This window comes from Ranitomeya variabilis, chromosome 2 (assembly GCF_051348905.1).
Source record: "Ranitomeya variabilis isolate aRanVar5 chromosome 2, aRanVar5.hap1, whole genome shotgun sequence".
In the NCBI taxonomy this organism is placed as follows: Eukaryota; Metazoa; Chordata; class Amphibia; order Anura; family Dendrobatidae; genus Ranitomeya; species Ranitomeya variabilis.
In genome coordinates, this window is record NC_135233.1 from 385,211,905 (window position 1) to 385,233,709 (window position 21,805).

At 46.2% G+C, this 21,805-nt stretch overlaps 1 protein-coding gene across 1 annotated transcript in view; it reads left to right on the plus strand.

Moving 5' to 3' along the window:
- Nucleotides 1-19,238, plus strand: part of LOC143806200 (class I histocompatibility antigen, F10 alpha chain-like) — a 63,989-nt gene extending 44,751 nt beyond the window's left edge. The window contains exons 6-8 of the mRNA XM_077286322.1: nt 16,947-16,976; nt 17,256-17,301; nt 18,712-19,238. Coding sequence (XP_077142437.1) covers nt 16,947-16,976; nt 17,256-17,299 — 74 coding nt within the window. The 3' untranslated portion in view covers nt 17,300-17,301; nt 18,712-19,238. The remainder of the gene's footprint in view (nt 1-16,946; nt 16,977-17,255; nt 17,302-18,711) is intronic.
- The last annotated feature ends 2,567 nt before the right edge of the window (nt 19,239-21,805 follow it).

Consider the following 21,805-nt stretch of genomic DNA (forward strand, 5'->3'; position numbering starts at 1 on the left):
CACGCCTCTGTTCGCACAGTCTCTGAAGCATGTGCAGTGTGGAGTTCCATCTTGTTGAAATGTCGATGATTAGGCGATGCTGGGGAAGGTTCAAAGACCGCTGATAGTTCTGCATACGGCTGGAGTGTACGGGCGAACGGCGGATATGCGAGCAAAGTCTGCGCACTTTGAGGAGCAGGTCGGGTAACCCCGGATAACTTTTCAGGAAGCACTGCACCACCAGGTTTAAGGTGTGAGCCAGGCAAGGAATGTGTTTCAGTTGGGAAAGGGCTATGGCAGCCATGAAATTCCTTCCGTTACCACTCACAACCTTGCCTGCCTCAAGATGTACAGTGCCCAGCCATGACTGAGTTTCATTCTGCAAGAACTCGGACAGAACTTCCGCGGTGTGTCTGTTGTTGCCCAAACACTTCATTGCCAATACAGCCTGCTGACGCTTGTCACTAGCTGTCCCATAATGGCACACCTGGTGTGCAACAGTGGCAGCTGCGGATGGAGTGGATGTGCGACTGGGGTGTGTGGACGAGCTCTCGCTTCTGCATGAGGAGGAAGAGGAGGAGGGGGGGCGAACGCCTACAGCCAACTCTTTCCTTGACTGTGGACTAGGCAAAACTGTCCCAATATTGCTGTCCCCTGTGGACCCTGCATCCACCACATTCACCCAGTGTGCCGTGATGGACACGTAACGTCCCTGGCCATGCCTACTGGTCCATGCATCTGTTGTCAGGTGCACCTTTGTAGTCACAGACTGCCTGAGTGCATGGACGATGCAGTCTTTAACATGCTGTTGAAGGGCTGGGATGGCTTTTCTAGAAAAGAAGTGCCGACTGGGTAGCTCGTAGCGTGGTACAGCGTAGTCCATCAGCGCTTTGAAAGCTTCGCTTTCAACTAACCGGTAGGGCATCATCTCTAATGAGATTAGTCTAGCAATGTGGGCGTTCAAACCCTGTGTACGTGGATGCGAGGATGAGTACTTCCTTTTCCTAACAAGAGTCTCATGTAGGGTGAGCTGGACTGGAGAGCTGGAGATCGTGGAACTAGCGGTGGTGCCGGTGGACATGGGTGACTGAGAGAGGGTTGGAGATGGTATTCTTGCCAGTGTCCTACATGCAGTGTTTCCTACTACTAACCTGGTGATTCCCTGACTGCTTTGGCCTGGCGACGAAAGCTGCACAGATACTGCAGGTGGTGTGGGAAATGGTCGGCTTACATGGAGGGAAGGGATGTAGCGTTGCTGACTAGCTTCATTGGGCGAGGGTGCTGCAACCTTTAGGGACGTTTGGTAGTTAGTCCAGGCTTGCAAATGCATGGTGGATAAATGTCTATGCATGCAACTTGTATTTAGACTTTTAAGATTCTGACCTCTGCTTAAGGTTGTTGAACATTTTTGACAGATGACTTTGTGCTGATCATTTGGATGTTGTTTAAAAAAATGCCAGACTGCACTCTTTCTACTATCGGATACCTTTTCAGGCATTGCAGACTGAGCTTCTTTAACCGGATGGCCACGCTGTCCTCCAACTGGTTTTGGTTTTGCCACGCGTTTTTGGCCAGATACGGGCCCGGTAGATGGAACCTGTTGTGATGTTGATGCCTGCTGCGGCTCCTCCTCCTCCGCTTCAGAACTACTGCCGCCTGCACCCTGTTCCCCCAATGGCTGCCAATCGGGGTCCACAACTGGGTCATCTATGACCTCCTCTTCTATGTCGTGTGCGATTTCGTCTGTGTCACCGTGTAAGCCGGTGGTATAGCGTCCGTGACGGGGCACCATAGTCTCCGCTGGGTTTGATTCTGCCTCAGTACACTGCAAGGGCAATGTTCTGGTCTGAGTCAAAGGAACAGCATAGTAATCTGGCTGTGGCTGTGCATCTGTGCACTCCATGTCCGATTCAACTTCGAATGGGCATGGCCTGTTAACTGTTTCACTGTCTAACCCAGGAACGGTATGTGTAAAGAGCTCCATGGAGTAACCCGTTGTGTCTCCTGACGCATCCTTCTCTCTTGTTCTGGGTGAAGAAGACAAGGAAGCGACTTGTCCCTGACCGGGAGCATCCACTGACGATGCACTGCTCTGACATTTGGCACTTTCCGAGGAGGAGGCGAAAGAGCTAGAGGCAGAGTCAGCAATGAAAGCCAATACTTGTTCCTGCTGCTCCGGCTTCAAAAGTGGTTTTCCTACTCCCAGAAAAGAGAGCGTTCGAGGCCTTGTGTAGCCAGACAAGGAACCTGGCTCAACAACTCGAGACTTAGGTGCTGTACTGCTTTTACCACGACCACCTGATGCTCCACCACCACTACCATCATTACCAGCTGACAATGACCGCCCACGGCCACGACCTCTTCCACTAGACTTCCTCATTGCTTGCAAAACGTAACCAAAGTAACACTATTTGTTACTGTAAAACAACTTATAAGGTGAACTCAAACTTCTGTAGGATTTATATATACCTTTATAGGTGCCTGACACTGAAAGGAAAATCAGGCCCAATGTTACACACTAGGTTTTCTGTGGCCCAATAATTTGAGACAGATGGCAGACACAGGCCCAGCACTCAAGCAGAAATGCCAATCTTAATCTCCCACTATTTTTTTTTTTTTTCTGGGAGAATTTACCCAAAAAAAAAAAAAAAAAAAAGGCCCAGTATTACACAGTGTTTTCAGTGCCACACAATGAGAGAGAGATGCCACACACAGCAATGGCAGGGAGGCAGACTTGACAATATTTATCTCCCACTAATTTTTTTTTTGGAAAAGGGAGAATTTAGGAAAAAAAAAAAAAAAAAGGCCAAGTATTACACAGTGTTTTCGGTGCCACACAATGAGAGAGAGATGCCACACACAGCAATGGCACAGAGTCAGACTTGACAATATTTATCTCCCACTAATTTTTTTTTGGGAAAAGGGAGAATATAGGAAAAAAAAAAAAAACGCCAAGTATTACACAGTGTTTTCGGTGCCACACAATGAGAGCGAGATGCCACACACAGCAATGGCACGGAGGCAGACTTGCCAATATTTATCTCCCTGCAGTTATCTCAGAAAAGTATGGCAGGCAGCTGAAAAGGACTGCTGCACACAAAAGTGTGGACAAACACACAAGATAGCTGTGCAGAAAGGAAGGAAAAACAGGATTTGTGCTTTGAAAAAAGCAGTTGGTTTACACAGCGGCGTACACACAAAGCAACGCAGCTATCAGGGAGCCTTCTAGGGCAGCCCAATGAGCTACAGCGCTGAGGAAAAAAAAATGTAGCCTCCACTGTCCTGCAAACAAAAGGTGGTATTGGACAGTGGAAATCGCTACAGCACAAGCGGTTTGTGGCTTTATGTACCCTGGCTATCACTATCCCTGCTTCCGAAGAAGCTGCAGCAACCTCTCCCTATGCTCAGATCAGCAGCAGTAAGATGGCGGTCGGCGGGAACGCCCCTTTATAGCCCCTGTGACGCCGCAGAAAGCAAGCCAATCACTGCAATGCCCTTCTCTAAGATGGTGGGGACTGAGATCTATGTCATCACGCTGCCCACACTCTGCGTCCACCTTCATTGGCTGAGAAATGGCGCTTTTAGCATCATTGAAACGCGACTTTGGCGCGAAAGTCGCGTACCGCATGGCAGACCCCACACAGGGATCGGCTCGGTTTCATGAGACGCCGACTTTGCCAAAAGTCGGCGACTTATGAAAATGAACGATCCGTTTCGCTCAACCCTAGTGAGGAGGGCAAATCTGCTGCCCAGAGCTTCCAGCTTAAATGAACAAATCCATACTGATAAGCTGGACTAGAAAGAAAAACATAAAATGCACTGAACGATTAAGTCCACAACAAGTGGACTGCAAAAGAACAAGCAAGGACTTATCTTTGCTGAACTGGTCAGAATATCAGGGAAATACAAAAGAGATGTGACTCCAAGCAGGAACCATTGACAACTGGCACTGACTGAGGGATAAGGCCAGACTAAAATAGCCGAGCCAGAAAGACAATCAGTGGAAGCAGCTGCTGATGCTAAATCCAAGGAGCAGCCATTCCACTTAAAACCACCGGAGGGAGCCCAAAAGCAGAACTCACAAAAGTGCCACTTACAACCACCGGAGGGAGCCCAAGAGCGGAATTCACAACAGTACACCCCTTGAGGAGGGGTCACCGAACCCTCACCAGAGCCCCCAGGCCGATCAGGATGAGCCAAGTGAAAAGCACGAACCAAATCGGCGGCATGGACATCGGAGGCAACAACCCAAGAATTATCCTCCTGGCCATAACCCTTCCACTTGACAAGATACTGAAGGCTCCGCCTCGAAAAACGAGAATCCAAAATTTTCTCAATCACATATTCCAACTCCCCCTCAACCAACACCGGGGCAGGAGGATCAACAGAGGGAACAACAGGTACCACATATCTCTGCAACAAAGATCTATGGAAAACGTTGTGGATGGCAAAAGAGGCTGGAAGGGCCAAACGAAAAGACCCTAGATTGATAATCTCAGAAATCTTATAAGGACCAATAAACCGAGGCTTGAACTTAGGGGAAGAAACCTTCATAGGAACATGACGAGAAGATAACCAGACTAAAGTCCCCACCCGAAGCCGGGGACCAACACACCGACGGCGGTTAGCAAAACGTTGAGCCTTTTCCTGAGACAACGTCAAATTGTCTACCACATGAGTCCAAATCTGCTGTAACCTGTCCATCACAGAATCCACACCAGGACAATCAGAAGGCTCAACCTGCCCCGAAGAAAAACGAGGATGGAAACCAAAATTACAAAAGAAAGGCGAAACCAAAGTAGCCGAACTGGCCCGATTATTAAGGGCAAACTCGGCCAACGGCAAGAAAGCCACCCAATCATCCTGATCAGCAGGCACAAAGCATCTCAAATAGGTTTCCAAAGTTTGATTAGTTCGCTCAGTTTGGCCATTGGTCTGAGGATGGAATGCCGAAGAAAAAGTCAAATTAATGCCCATCCTAGCACAAAAGGCCCGCCAAAACCTAGAAACAAACTGGGAACCTCTGTCAGACACAATATTCTCCGGAATGCCATGCAAACGAACCACATGCTGAAAAAACAATGGAACCAAATCAGAGGAGGAAGGCAATTTAGGCAAAGGTACCAAATGGACCATTTTAGAGAACCGGTCACAAACCACCCAGATAACAGACCTCTACTGGGACACAGGAAGATCCAAAATAAAATCCATGGAAATATGCGTCCATCTCTGGTTTCCTCTTTAGGGTACGCTTTAAGGATGAGAACCTTGCAGTTGCTTGCTGCAGGTTGTTCGGCAACCTCACTCTTGGGAAACGAAAGGGTAAAGGAGCTACCCAACTGTTGGAGTCGTCTTGAACAAATTCTTTATCCATAACCTTTATAAATTCTTTATCTTCCCTTGTGGGTGCCAACTTGTTGTCATTACTTGTGGAATCGAACACTGATGACCCGAGGTTTTCTTCCCAGGACTGGAGCGTGTTCATGTTGTTGAAGGATTCCTGTTGCCACTTGGTGTTGCTCACTTTCTCTTTCACCCAGTAGTGATGTGGGCATGGTTGGAAATGAGTGCTGCGACCATTTGACAAGATGTGTGTTTTGTAAGAGGAGATGTTGTTAGGTCTCTTCATCTTATGTATGCAAACATTGCCTATGATTACCCAGCCTAGATCTAAGCGTTGGGCAAATGGTGCATCGTGTGGTCCGTTAATTTGCTGACGCACCTTGTGCAGCCGGAGAATGTCTCTGCCAAGCAGAATCAGGATATCTGCACTGTTGTTGAGGGCTGGTATCTTGTTTGCTATCCCCTTGAGATGTTGGTGATGAAGAGCAGCCTCTGGCGTTGGGATCTCTTCTCGATTGGATGGAATCTGGTTGCACTCGACCAGTGTAGGTAACGGTATCTCCACGGTGTTCTCGAGAGATGTCGCTGTAAGACCACTGGCCCTTCTCCCATAAACCTCTGTAACACCACTGCAGGTACCTAAGGTGTAAGGGTAAGCATTTCCCTTTAAGTTAAACATATCAAAGAGTTCTGACCTCGCAAGTGATCGGTTGCTCTGATCATCCAGAAGGACGTACACCTTTACGGCTTTCTCTGGGTGACCGTTGGGATATACGTTCACCAGGCAAATCTTCGCACAGGACTTGTCCCAGAGGTCTTCTCCGCAGACTTCTGTGCATGAAGAAGATATTGTGGTATGGCTTGCAGTTTGAGCTGCGACCTCCCCGCCATGGCTCGTGGTGGGGGAAGGAGTAAGTGTAGCGTCGGGACGGAATGGGTGGAGTGCTTGTACGTGGTCCTCACTGTCACACTCCATGCACTTAATTGTAGTTTTGCAGTCTTTAGCAAGGTGTTCAGTAGAAGCACAACATCTGTAGCATACCCCGAACTTCTTTAGAAGCTCCTTGCGTTCTAGGAGCGGTTTCTTCCTGAAGCCGATGCACTTTTTTAAGGGATGTGGCTTCTTGTGGATGGGACACTCACGATTTGGGTTCTCTATCTTTTCACCCTTGTTACTCTTGCCTGGGGCTGATGTTGGTAAGGGAAGAATATCCGTCTTCTTCACTGACACTGGACCCCTGCGGTTTCTGTCATTTGAGCGTTCGCTCACGTATTTAGAAGGAGGTGAAGCTGGGCCACTGGATTCTTCGTAGGAAAAGCTTGGGTCGTTCTTACACTCTGCGACGTTTTTTATAAACTCACAGAAGTAGGAGAACGGAGGAAATGACACTTGATGGTCTTTCTTGTATTTTGACCCTAGTGTAGTCCACCTTTCTTGTACGTTGTATGGTAGCTTGGAGATAATGGGATTTACTCCACGAGCAGTGTCCAGATAGCTGAGGCCAGGTAGGTGGGTGTCTGCCTTGGCCAGCTGGAGCTCTAACAGCAAGTCACTGAGCTCTAGTAACTTTGAACTGTCCTTGCTTGATATCTTTGGAAAACTCTGTAGACGCTTGAACAGTGCATCCTCTATGGCTTCTGGACTGCCAAAGTTTTTCTCTAGTCTTTCCCATGCAGCCATGAGACCAGCCATTGGATTTCTGATATGTACAGACCTGAGTCTCTTGACACGCTCTGTGGATTGTGGTCCTAGCCATCTGATTAGCAGGTCCAGCTCTTCGGCAGCAGTGATGCCGAGGTCACTAGTTACGGTTCTAAAGGCATTTTTCCAACCTCTGTAATTTTCAGGTTGGTCGTCAAACCTTTTGAGACCGGTTTTAGTAAGTTCGCGGCGAATCATGTACCTTGCGAAGTCGGACATGTCTGTTCTTTCTGACTTAGGATGCACGAATGTGGGCTGAGCGGTGTTGTACATAGGAGTGGAGACGTCTTGGCCTTGAAACGTGGGTAAGTATGGAGTGGCATATGCATTTAGTCCAGCAACCGGTTTGGTGGGTATAGTCTCTGCTACATGCGGAGCTGGCACAGTGCGGTTGTCGATAGTATAATGACCTGCCGGTATATTGGCTTGCGTGTAGATAATAGCCTGTGGAGTTTGATGAGATGCAGGGTCTTGGCGCATACCGGAATACGAAGGAAGTTCAAGTTTGGGAGCATTGTACTGACCTTGAGTGTAGGGTTCTGTAAGTGGATCGGCATCCTGGTGCCCTGGAGAAGCATGAACGCCATCAGGAGTGTTAGTGATGATCTGCGGTTCGCCATTTTGGCTTAGCACGTAGTCTCTTGTGCGTTCAATAGAGTCCTCTGCCTCCACTTCACACAAACTGATGCTGTCTATTTGACTCCCACTGATAGCTCGCTCCAGGATCCTTAACTCCGCCATGGCTGTTGCGTGCTCACATTCCTTCTCCAGAGCTTCCTTGCGTGCTGCATCCGCATCCATTTCTGCTCTCCTTTGTGCTGCGGCTGCATCCATTTCTGCTCTCTTTTGTGCTGTGGCTGCATCCATTTCTGCTCTCTTTTGTGCTGTGGCTGCATCCATTTCTGCTCTCTTTTGTGCTGTGGCTGCATCCATTTCTGCTCTCCTTTGCGCAAAGGCTGCTTGTATCTTAGACATTTCTGCCTTAGCACGTGCTCTTATAAGCTGCTGGCTGAGAGTGGAATATTTTGATGAACTTGACCTAGATGAGCGTTTTGAGTGCTTAGACGATTTGGATGAGCGAGATGATGCATCTGGTGTCCGTGCAATTTTAGCCTCTATCTTTGTCTTAATGTCGCGTATGGTGTAGTCTCTTTCAGAATTAAGCTGCTGGAAACTTTGCAATTCTTTTAAAGTCTCTGGCAGATTCAGTTTCTTCAGGAGAATAATGTATTGGTCAGTCTTCTCCATATACCTTTGGTATGCTGTGCATAATTGTTCTAGGGCTCCCTCAAGTGGTAACTCATGAGAAGCAGGCCTTGATACAGTGTCTGTGACTCAGCACTTTCTCCCATAGTGAAGACACATCACTATATACAACACATTTTTCAGTCTCTAAATTCTCCATGACTTTCCATGTAGGTTAGACTGTACGTTTTCCCCTTTCACTAGCTGGTGGATGGGGATCTGGGTCTCTTTCCTGTGTTTGTAAGTCTGGTAGGGACATTGTATACCTCGCTTCAGACATGATTTGTTTGCAGGCAGGAAGAGTTGATGATGAGGGTTATACTTCTCACTGTTTATCTGCGGTGTGTGCTTCTATGCACGCTGGGGTCTGGCTGGGAACTGGGTTACTGTGTATCTGGGAAATGTCCTTTTCCACTGAGGTTCAGCACAGACCTTGAGTTACTGTCTCTGAAGGCAGGATATTCCTTTTTACTATTCTGACTCATGGGTATGTAGAACGCAGTGGTGCCTGGATAGACCTTTCCCTTTGGGCGCTTCCGTATTGACCTGTACTCACGTTCATACCGATTAATCAGACAGCTTAACTCAGCCACGTTCTCATGTAAGAAGACTCCAGGAAAAGAGGATTGCTTTAACTGAAGTTCTTGTATTATGATGAAAGTAGCAGGTAAAAAGGAATATTCAACAGAGGACATGTAGTAGGATGCATACAGATGGAGGAATGATGACAAAATGGAGAATAAGGGCGTGAACAAACATACATCACAGGACTACAGTGAGAGAGTTGGGACAAAATACAGGGAAAAGCAAACTTCTGCCTAGAAAGAAGGATAGAACACAAGCAATGCAAACATTGAATGATTTCCCAAGTCGTGAGACATGACAGTCACCACGCAGCAGAGAAATTACTATTTTAACCTGCTGAATGGGATCACCAAAGGAACGGGGTTTCAGAGCAAAAAACAATTTGCAGTTATTTTTAAAGTTCAAAAACTTGGATCTGTCCCCATAAAACAAATCTGGAGTAGGAATTCTAGGCTCTAAAGCCGGAGTCTGGACAACATAATCTTGAATACTCTGTACTCTTGCAGCAAGTTGATCCACATGAGAAAACAAACCCTGAACATCCATGCCCGCGCCAAAATCCTGAACCACCCAGAGATTAAGAGGAAAAAAAAAGACAAAACAGACTACAGAAAAAAAAATGACTCAGAACTTTTTTTTTCCTTCTTTTGAGATGCATTTAACTAATTTGTGGCCAGTTGTACTGTTATGAACTGGTGGTTTAGGAGCGACATGCGATGAGCTCTGAGCAGGTGGTAACTATACTGACCGCAGTTCCTGATCTTAACACAACACTAGAAGTAGCCGTGGGATGTTCCTGTCACTCCCTAGACACCTCGTCACAGCCAGAGAACTAACTACCCCTAAAGGTAGAAACAGGAAAGCTATCTTGCCTCAGAGAAAATCCCCAAAGGATAGGTAGCCCCCACAAATATTGACTGTGAGTGGAGAGGTAAATGACAAACGTAGAATGAAACCAAGATGTAGCAAAGGAGGTCACTTCTAGCTAGATAGATAGTACAGGACAGAACACTGTGCGGTCAGTATTAAAACTAGAAAAATCCACCGCAGAATTTTGCAAAAATCTCCACACCTGACTAAAGGTGAGGAGGGCAAATCTGCTGCCCAGAGCTTCCAGCTTAAATGAACAAATCCATACTGATAAGCTGGACTAGAAAGAAAAACATAAAATGCACTGAACGCTTAAGTCCACAACAAGTGGACTGCAAAAGAACAAGCAAGGACTTATCTTTGCTGAACTGGTCAGAATATCAGGGAAATCCAAAAGATATGTGACTCCAAGCAGGAACCATTGATAACTGGCACTGACTGAGGGATAAGGCCAAACTAAAATAGCCGAGCCAGAAAGACAATCAGTGGAAGCAGCTGCTGATGCTAAATCCAAGGAGCAGCTATTCCACTTAAAACCACCGGAGGGAGCCCAAGAGCAGAACTCACAAAAGTGCCACTTACAGCCACCGGAGGGAGCCCAAGAGCGGAATTCACAACAGGCCACATAACTTACATACTTATCCGTCCTCTACTCCTTTCCTTACTATCTAGGTGACGTCACCCAGATTAGGCCGTCCCCTCTTTTTACCGCTCTGTAGCGGTTCTCTTCCGGCCCACGTGCGCTGGCCAGCGGCGTTCCAGGTGCGCGGCAGCCAGGCACCGACTAGGGAGGACGCTCCCCACACTCACAGGTGTCCCTGCCGCCCCACGCTGCTTCTTGGTCCGCCTACCCCTGGATGTCCGGAACGCTGGTGATCCTGCTCAGCTTAACCCAGCGCCAGCACCTCCACCGCAACTACACCATTACTAGTAAGTGTGCGGCTTGTCAATTTTATTTCATTCTTTCACATATCCTCTACACATTTATATCTCCTCTGAGACTTCTGTCCCACTGACAGATTACGGTAATAGGAGGCATCTTGCTGGCTTTGTGTATATTCACATATGAACATTCAATTACTCTGTATGACACTTCTATTGTGCTACTGCTGACAAATTTGTCACTGACCACCAATACTTTTAATCAGGTTACTCCCTCTGGTTACCCATTTTTTTCATTATTTCAGTTTCATGTTCACCTCCTTATCTTATTTTATTGTTTTCATATCTAGTTAGCGCGGTGTCCTTATTTATTTATTTTGAACTACATACTTATCTGCCCATGTGAGCTTCGCTGCATCTTCCTTTATTTCACAACTATCCTTTATCAGAAATCCACCTCTACTGTAGATGTCTCTCCCCAATGAAAGGTTATTGTTTTTTTTACCAACATCACCATAAGCCCTTGGGTGTGGTATATATCTTCCTTGGAGGTAAAGTATTATTCCCAGAATAACTGCCACCTGTCTAAACCCCATCACCCTGTCTCTCTTTTTGTAGTTGGTTTCTTCACTGAGGTTGAGACGAGTCCTCTCTGTCACGGGTTTCGGATTATATTGTGACAGGGTGTGCGACAGAGCAAGGAGGGACAGCAGACCGATGAATAATCCAAGAGACCTATATTGCAACTGAGAGAATATTCCAGTAAACAGTGATCAGGTTCTTCAACTTACAATAAGGCCGCAATAACATAACAAATCCAGGGCGACACCCGATAATCCGACTCCAGGGAAAACAAAACACTAGTTCATAGACAGGCACCAGGATCTGGCCGGAGCAGCAGATCCTAGCTCCTCACACCACACAGGTCCCAGAAGAATGATAGTATATCAATGGGCTTATTGTTCCACCCTCTAGGGATCAGCCCCTTGGATGGGTGGAGGGGCTCACACCCACCCTCAAGCATTTGTTACCTGGAGCTGAAAGTACAAAAGAGGCTCCAAATGTCCAGTCCCACTGTCCCAGCCAGTCTGAGAAGCCCCCTGCAGAGAGCAACAAATGAACACAATGCCCCCCACCAGAAGCAGGGTAGGAAATGTTAATGAAGTATGGTCTGTGAAATCAGGGCGGGGGTGGTACTCCGTTACATATATTTCCTAGTTTCCAGAACTAGTCCTAATTCCTTCCTCAGGATAAGCTTACTCATGAACTTATCGTGCACGCGGGGTTATTTATTCCTGCACTCTTCTCACACAGACAATGGATTGACCCTGGTTCCCAGGACTAGTCCTATTCCCTCCTCCGAATAAGATACTTTCTCACTCTAGCTTCCAAAGATACTCTTATGTGCTTGCTTATGTAAAGAGAACAAGTAGATTTTTTGTCTACCTTGGTTCTGATGAAACCATCCTCTCAGGTCTAGAACCCGTCACCCTCCCGGTGTCCAGAGAGACTGGTCTCGTTTTATGGCAATTCATCCGGAGGTCTTAGAATAAGGAGCCTTTGGCACCCCGTGCACAGTGTCACCCTCAGCCCTGAAGGGCGGGAGAGATCTTGGGTTTGAAGGACCAAGCTGTAAGAAAAATTATCTCCCAAATCACGGTATCATCTGGAACAAGGTGGTTTATATTCTTTATTCTTACCTTGCAGCAAGTGGACAAAAACATTGGACATAAGCATGGTCTGACCTTTGTTGCACCGTCAGACCTTTTATACTCTTACAATATGATGGATAATTCCTTATTGGTCCAAAATCTATATGCTTAAGCAATTTTCTCGAAATTCAGTAAACTAAAGGTACCTTCACACTAAGCGACGCTGCAGCGATACAGACAATGATGCCGATCGCTGCAGCGTCGCTGTTTAGTCGCTGTGTGGTCGCTGGAGAGCTGTCACACAGACGGCTCTCCAGCGACCAACGATGCCGAAGTCCCCTGGTAACCAGGGTAAACATCGGGTTACTAAGCGCAGGGCCGCGCTTAGTAACCCGATGTTTACCCTGGTTACCATTGTAAAAGTAAAAAAAAAAAACACATACTCACATTCCGGTGCCCGGCGTCTGCTTCCCTGCACTCCTCCTGCATCCTGTGTCAGCGCCGAACATCACCGGCATCTCCCACAGAGCAGAGCGATGACATCACCGCTCTGCTTTACGGCCGGCACTTACACAGGATGCAGGAGGAGTGCAGGGAAGCGGACGCCGGGCACCGGAATGTGAGTATGTGGTTTTTTTTTTTTACTTTTACAATGGTAACCAGGGTAAACATCGGGTTACTAAGCGCGGCCCTGCGCTTAGTAACCCAATGTTTACCCTGGTTACCAGTGAAGACATCGCTGGATCAGTGTCACACACACCGATTCAGCGATGTCAGCGGGAGATCCAGCGACGAAATAAAGTTCTGGACTTTCAGCAACGACCAGCGATCTCACAGCGGGATCCAGATCGCTGCTACCTGTCAAACACAACGATATCGCTATCCAGGACGCTGCAACATCACGGATCGCTAGCGATATCGTTGTAAAGTCGCTTAGTGTGAAGGTACCTTTAGAGTTGCTCATATTGAAGACGTCCTCCTCACATATTTCAGCCGTTATCTAACAGGCGCAGAGCTCTATCTCACAGGTGCAGATAAGCCCATTCTTGCACAAGGTCGCAAAACATTCTTTTGTCCCTGATCTGAGAACATATATTGGAAATACCGGATTACTCACCGGTAATGCTCTTTTATAGAGCCCACGACAGCACCCACTAGAGAGAGGGGATCCGCCCCTAGGAACAGGAAACCTACAGAGAGATAAAAGGGGCGGCCCCCCCTCGCTGCTCAGTTGTTTTAGGGTATGTGTCCACGTTCAGGATTGCTTCAGGCTTTGGTCAGGATTTTATGCAGGTAAAATCCTGACCAAAACTGCACCTGAGGTCACTGGCAGGTCACCTGCGAGTTTTGCTCATAGTAGCAACATGCTGCGTTTTGAAAAAACGCACCGCGCGTGTGTTTTCGCGGCAAAAACGCATGCGTTTTTTAACGCATAGTGGAGTCGGGATTTCATGAAATCCCCTCCACTATGCTGTAACATCTGGACGCTGCGTTTTTGACACTGCAGAAAAACGCAGCGTCAAAAACATTGGAGGATCTCTTCCTCTAGCTTTATAAGCCAGGATTATGGCATCTCTAATCCAGCGTGATAGCGTGTTCTTTGTGACTCTGGAACCTTTGGTTTTACCCTGGAAAGACACAAAGAGAGCCCTACTCTTCCTCCAGTCCCTAGTTCTCTCTAAATAGGCTAGAAGAGCTCTTTTAACATCTAGGGTATGAAGTCTTACTTCTTCTGGAGTTGAGTGGTCTTTATAAAAGGTAGGTAATAAGATCTCCTGGGATCTATGAAAACTAGTGGCTACCTTAGGGAGATAACAAGGGTTCGTTTTCTAAATTATTCTATCGGATGTCACAGATAGAAAAGGAGGATCAATTGATAAGGCATGTAGACATGTAGATCACTCACTCTTCTAGCAGATACCAACGCTACCAACAATATCGTTTTTAACGAGATGTTCTTTAAAGAGGCTGCATGAAGAGGCTCAAACGGGCTCTGCGTCAAGGCATCTAGGACCAAAGTTAGATCCCACGGAGGCACCTGTGGTATATCTATTGGTTTTGATCGCTCACATGGCGATATAAAATGAGATATCCATCTATCTCCTGCCACATCATAACTAAAGAGGGCTCCTAGAGCTGAAACCTGGACTCTCAGAGTATTTACAGAAAGCCCCAATTCAAGTCCTTTTTGCAAGAACTCCAATATTGAAAATATAGGCACCTCAGAAGAAAGTTGTGTTGTATGAAATTCAAGAAATTTCCTCCAGACTCTGACATAGATCTGGGTAGTAGAAGGCTTCCTACTCTTCATGATGGTATCTATAAGCCCACTAGAAAAACCTCTTAGAGTTAATAACTGCCTCTCAAATTCCATACAGTCAAATTCATGCCCTTTACCCGAGGATGGAAAAACGGTCCCTGAGACAGTAGGTCCCTGGTCTGGGGCAGAATCCAAGGGTCTGTAGTTGACATTGCCCTTAGCCATGAGAACCATGGCCTTTTGGGCCAAAATGGGGCTACCAACAGAACTCTTGCCCCCTCCTCCCTTATTTTTCTTATTACTATTGGTAATAGATTCCATGGAGGGAATGCATAAGCCAGGTCGAATGTCCATGGCACCTGAAGGGCATCGAATATGTCCGGGTCCTCTTTTTTTTTTTTTTTTTTTTTTACCTTGTCAGAAAACCGCATCCAGGGAGGAATGGGACCGCCTGGAGGAATCCAACATGGCGGTTCCCCCGGAAATACAATGCCGACCTCAGAGGTTCGGCTGTAACTACATCCGGGATTCGATCTCACTGCGCATGCGCCAGCGTCTCTGCACTCCGCTTCCGGGAACGGCAACCCCACACCACGTCGCCACCATACCTGAGGGACCGGGGGGATATCCAGACCGGGACAAACCAGGTACCTTGTCGCCCACCTTTCGGCCGTCCCCAACAACGATGTCCCAGCAGGGAGATCGTTGCAAACTTCAGGCTCCGTAGTCGGCCGCCGCAGATGAGGAGGGAACCAACAGGAACCCCCGACTCTGCCCACCCGCTCTGGAGCCCCTGCCACTCAGCAGAGACGCACAGGCGGCATCGAAGCGAGTTTTTCCTCTTCCAAGTAACTGCACTAGAGTCTTCTCTGTGGGTTCCCTTCTAGGAACAGGAAACCAACTGAGGAGCGAGGGGGGGGGCCGCCCCTTTTATCTCTCTGTAGGTTTCCTGTTCCTAGGGGCGGATCCCCTCTCTCTAGTGGGTGCTGTCGTGGCGAATAGAAAATATATTTTACTATAACATTTAACTCTTGATTTCCCCAACACATACCAGTTTCGGGTGTATATAATGTTTTGATCAGTTTTTATTGCTCTTTAGGGGAAGGTGAAAAATAGAAATTCTGGCATTTTGATTTATTTTCTCTTCACTCTGTTTGCTTTATGGGTTAATTAATTTTTTACATTTTGACAGTTTGGACATTTACAGATGAGGTAGCACCAAATATATTTATTTATTTTGAATGTCTTTATTTTCTCATAGGGAAAAAAAAGAGATGATTCAAACTTGTATTTATTTTATTTCTTAAATATTTATTTTATTACATTTTTACAGATTTTTTTTTATAGTTCCTACATATGACTTGAACTGACTTCAGTTTTGCATTATATAGTGAACATATAGCAATCAGCTCTTGAGCCCTCGCCATACATCCGCACCCAACCTCTGATGGAGGAATATGTCACAGGTCAATAATGGTCTGCAGTAAGCTGATGAGCTCCCCCTAGTGGTGGCTGCTTACAAGCCAAATGTTGGCGCTAACAGCAACGGCCAAAACAAGCTCCGATCGCTCTTGCTTAACCATTTAGATGCCACTATCAATCACTAATTGTGGCATTTATAAGTGTTGGTTGTAATCATGTAGTGCCAATGCAATGCCATGGCAGCTATGATCCAACTGAACGTATCCGTCACTGTAATCTTTGGTTTCCTGTAAAGTCCAGCCTGTGGTTGGCCTGCATAAGATGTCAGTTTCACAATATGCTGCAACACTGAGGAATTACAGTACATAGAATAAGCAATCAGACAATGTCAGGGTCAAATCCCCAAGGGGAACTAAAAAATAAATTACAAAAAAGTAAATTAAAAAAGAAAAAATAATGATAGATAGATAATAGAAAGATAGATGCATTACCCCTCCCTCTCAAGCCTCTCACTGTATGTTAAATGTTAAAAAAAAATTGAAACTCCAAAATTGGCAATTTTTGTAGCTGCATATCCCTCCATAACTGCAGTAAAAGTCAATCAAAACCCTGTATAAAACAAAAACCACAGCTCGTCAGGCAAAAACGACCAAGCTACAGTGACAGAAAAATAAAAAAGTTATGGGTCTCAGAAAAGTTGAAGGGAAAACTCGAAAGCGCAAAACAAAAAATTGCTCAGTTATATAAAGGTTAAAAATATTTTGTATTCACTGGACTGTTCTTTTAATCTTTTGGATTGCTGCTGCCTCTGGTGGAGAAATGTGGTACTACATGGCTCTTCTGTTGTAGTCCTATATGAGCACACAGGTACAGGAGGGATCCCTGGGGCTCTCTGGGTGCATCGTACAGTTTGGGACAATTATCCCATCATAAGAACAGGAAGGGCCCATTATTTGTGTTTGTGGAGGGAGTTTTCTGTTCCTAATTCTATTTCCTCTTATTTCAGAAAATAAGAGGCGTTACACGGCGGCCAGTGGTGAGTATACTGGAGCTCCTCACTACTTGTGATATTTAATAAGGAGACATAGGTATCGGCCATAAATCTGGGGGTGGAGGGGGTGGCAATTTTCTTTGGGATCTCTAAAGAGTTGTCCCTGTATCCTGAATGATTCCTCTGCTCACGCTTGTGGCCTATAAAGGGCTGCAGGCTTCCATGGCGACCTCCTCATCTCTCCTCATCCCTGGGCATTCATGTGACCATGGCACTAGTTGTGTCCTGTGTGTATATAGTATTAACCCTTTTGTCTTTTCGCAGCTTCGGACGTCTCCTCAGGCTCCAATACATCAGTCACTGCCTGAGTGTGAGTATCGGTGATTATTATCTCAGCAGGGAAACTGTTGTCATTACACTTACCTTCCCTAGCAGGTGGCGGACACATCGCCTGGTGAGGACCCGCCGCTGTGTCTGTTGTGACGCTGTTGAGGTCCCGTCAGCTGCTTTTGATTGGTTTCTGATTGGTGAAATTTAAACCTTGTTACGTCTTTATGACAGGGCATTTTCTGCAAGAAATCCGCATAGTTTTTCTCTCGTTTTACCGCGTTTTTAGTGCGTTTTTGGTGCTTTTTTTTTGCGGATTTTTCCAGAGGTTCCCAATGCAATAATATAGTGGGAAATCCGCAAAATTAATGAACATGCTGCGTTTTTTACCGCCATGCATTTTTTTCACGGAAAAAAACACATCATGTGCACAAAATTTGCGGAATGCATTCTAAATGATGGGATGCATAATGTATGCATTTTTATAGGGAAAAAACGCTAAAAAAACCACGAAAAATCTGCAACGTGTGCACACAGCCTTATGTGCTGAAAAACGGGAAGAAATTCCAACAGCGCTGAAATGGTGAAAAATAGCAATTGCACCATAAGGATTTTTTTATGCTTGCCAGTTTATGGCATTGATTGTGCACCATAAGTGACCCGGATTTCTCAGGTCGGCACGATTAAGGCGATGATACCTTGTATCTTGTACGGAGAAGGGTTTATATTTATCTTTTAGGTTTGTGCCACATTTTGTGAGATCTGCAGCTTTTTTCTCCTTCTCGTGGTCGGACTGGTGTCAGGACGGTGTTGTATTTTTTGTGGCGAGCTGTAGGTTTTCTTGGTTCCATTTCATTGTACATACGATGATTGGATCATTTTCTGTTTTTCTTTTGAGGGATCAGCGCGGTTTAAAAAATAAAGGAAATTTTGCTGTTTTTCCTTTATGGCGTTTACTGTAGGGGTTGAACGTCCATATACAAGGGGGTCAGGAGAGAAATCTGTATGGCCGCCTGCAGTCAGTCTGCATTTTCTGATTTACCAATATTTTCCAGATCTCTGCTTCTCACCACTGGCAGACCGTGCAGCTCACACAGGCAGAACGCCGCCATCACACGGCTGCAATTACCGAGATCAGGATGAGATTTATAAATGCAGACAATTAATGTTTCCAATCACAGCAGCAAGCAGAGATCCTACATAGTGGGGAATTAAAATACAAAAGTATACAAGAGCCTGAGACTAGAAAATCATCGCTGCTTTCTTCCAGGAACGACGTCACTTTTGTGTATAGCTGCGTGTCACATATCGCAGATTAGTACTCAAGTACTGGCCTCCACCATGAATGCAGGGGAGGCGCTGTTTCTAGGAGAACACAGATTCATTTTTTTCTAATATCACACAATTTGCACATCTTTTGTGATTTCCTGTTACCATTTTTTTGTCATTTTAGATGAAGAAGAGAAATGTTTAAGAAGTTTCCCCGAAATAATTTGGAGATGACATTTTTCCAGTCCTATATTTCACACATTGTTATTTATTATGGGAACTCGTCTATTTCCAAAAAGAGAAAAAGCTGACCGGCACTGAATGAGCTATCATTCATTAACAACACTGCAGGTGTGATTCCTGAGGGCTAGACGGACTTAGTTTCCACTGAAGATGGGGAGGGGCTATACATATCGAGTGAATGATCCACATATAAATGAGAAGGAGAAAGAATGCAGCACTCACCCAATGTCTTCAAACACGTGAATGTCCTTTATTCAACATGACACACCATTCCAAGTGCGGTACGGCATAGGCTAGGGCATACGAGAGGAGCGGGAGCGTGCAGAGACGAGACAGACGATGGCCGTTTCGCGCAAAGGCGCTTCTACGGGTCCATGTGAGTTGTGCTGGTGATGTCATTTCCTTTTATAGGATTGGACACACCACATTTAACAAATATAAATATAATCAATTAAAAACAACATCACTCATGCTGCTAGTTATAACTTTTGACGGATTAGATGAAAATTGCCATGTCTAATTTGTCATTGAGTCCCCATGGTCCTTGTGCATTTGTTTTAAGGATCCATCTAGCTTCGCATTGTAACAGTAATCTACTATGGTTGCCACCTTGCTGAGGAAATTTAACTACCTCCAGGCCGGCAAAGCTCAATGAGCTGGGGTCACCACCATGAACATCTTGTATATGCTTCACTAGGCGTACTCGCCCTTTCCCTGTAAGCACCGAATTATGGTGCTCACGAAACCGAACCATTAGGGGTCTTATTGTTTTACCAATGTAAAATCGATTACATGGACAGTAAATTACGTACACTAGGAATTTGCTTTTACATGTCACAAAATCTCTTACAGTATGATCTATTATCATAATAGATCATACTGTAAGAGATTTCGTGACATGTAAAAGCAAATTCCTAGTGTACGTAATTTACTGTCCATGTAATCGATTTTACATCGGTAAAACAATAAGACCCCTAATGGTTTGGTTTCGTGAGCACTATAATCTTTATTTACCTTATAATAATAGTTAGCCATTGAAAATTTGGGGGTCATTTGGCAACAGTTGTGGGGGGGAGTAGGGCTGGCTCAAGTTTTTCGTGGGCCCAGGAAACGCAGACTACGTCGCGGCGGTGGAGCAGGGAGAGGTAAGTATTTCAACTTTGCAAGTGCTGTGATCCTGAGCAAGCAGGGGGGGCACACTCATTCGTATTGCCACTGGCACAGGGCCCTCAAAGTACGGCGTTGTGATTGACGGCGGGGGCGCCTCCCACCGGCAGAGACACTTTTGCGTACTATGAGGGGCCCTGTGCCAGTGACGTCGCCAATGAGTATGCCCCCCCCCACCTGTTGAAGGAACCTGCACTTTCATCTGCACCTTCCTCTTTGTCCCTGTGTAAGGTGGTATAGTATGCGGGAAGGGGAACCAGACTTTCTGCAGGGTCAGATACTGGCTGTGTAGAGTGCAAGGGGAATGTAGTGGTCTGGGTCAATGTACCGGCAGACTCATCTAAAAGTGGCCGGGCAATGGGCAGGATGACGAGGAAACAGATATAGGCCCAAAGAATAAAGTAGGCTCAATGCAGTTCAAAATGGGTAACAGGGGTACACAGGCAGCACTGGTTTGGTTAGCGGAGGACGATTACTAGGAGTGGCGCAGACAGACTTACTAGGCGAAAATAAAAAAGTAGGCTCAATGCAGTTCAAAATGGGTAACGGGTACACAGGCAGCATTGTTTTGGTCAGCGGAGGACGATTAGTAGGACTGGTGCAGACAGAGTTACTAGGCCTAAAATAAAAAAGTAGGCTCAATGCAGTTCAAAATGGGTAACAGGGGTACACAGGCAGCATTGTTTTGGTCAGCGGAGAACGATTAGTAGGAGTGGCGCAGACAGACTTACTAGGCCTAAAATAAAAAAGTTGGCTCAATGCAGTTCTAAACTGGTAACAGGAGTAAACTGGTGGCACTGCTTTGTTCGGTGGAGGACAACTGGAATAAGTGGCTGACACAGTACGTTGGCCTAAATAGTAAAGCGGGCTAAATGTCTGCAAAAAAATGTTCGTAAATAAACAGGTGGCAAAGCAACGTACAGGGGTGGGTTCCTCTGCTGAGTACCAGATAGTGGTAGTTCGCGCACAGTATTCACAGGTCAAAATGGAGGGCATGGTCCCTGTATATATTTACTATCATCTCTCAATTTGTATTGGCAGTGCCATTGAAGGATTTAACAGCACCGACTAAACAGCGATGGAGCACTGTTTGAGCTGGGGGGGAACACTCTCTTGTGGGCGGCGGTACTGGCCCAGGGCCCCTCATATTACGACGGTGTGTCTGACGTTGGGTGTGCACCCCCACCGCCAGAGACACTTAATTGTACGATGAGGGACCCTGTGCCAGTGCTGTCGGCCAAAAGTGGGCACACCCACCTGTCCAGGCAAACAGCACTCGCATGGGTGCTTGCGCCAAGTGGTGACCACGAGCCCGTGGGGGAAGTCACCCCATTTAGGGAGGTGTTAAAAATGGCCTATGGTGGACATTCAGCAGCAGCAAATGGAGGAATTGGAGCAGTCAGTAAGAGGAGTCCAAAAGCAAGACCTTTTTAAAGGAAAGCTACGTGTCAGCAGGGGAAGGTGGGGCAAAAGAATTTGAAATCCATGATTGGTTCATTTTAATGAAGGTTAGATCATCAACATTTTGGGTAGCCAGACGTGTTCTTTTTTCGGTCAGTATTGAACCAGCAGCACCGAAGACTCTTTCTGATAGCACACTGGCAGCAGGGCAAGCGAGCTCCTGTAATGCATATTCTGCCAATTCAGGCCAGGTGTCTAGTTTAGATGCCCAGTAATCAAAGGGGAATGACCTGTGAGGGAGAACATCGATAAGGGAGGAAAAGTAGTTAGTAACCATACTGGACAAATGCTGTCTCCTGTCACTTTGAATCGATGCAGCTGTCCCTGTCGTGTCAGTGGTCATTGAAAAATCACTCCACAACCTTGTCATAAAACTCCTCTGTCCAACGCCACTTCGGATTTCTGCA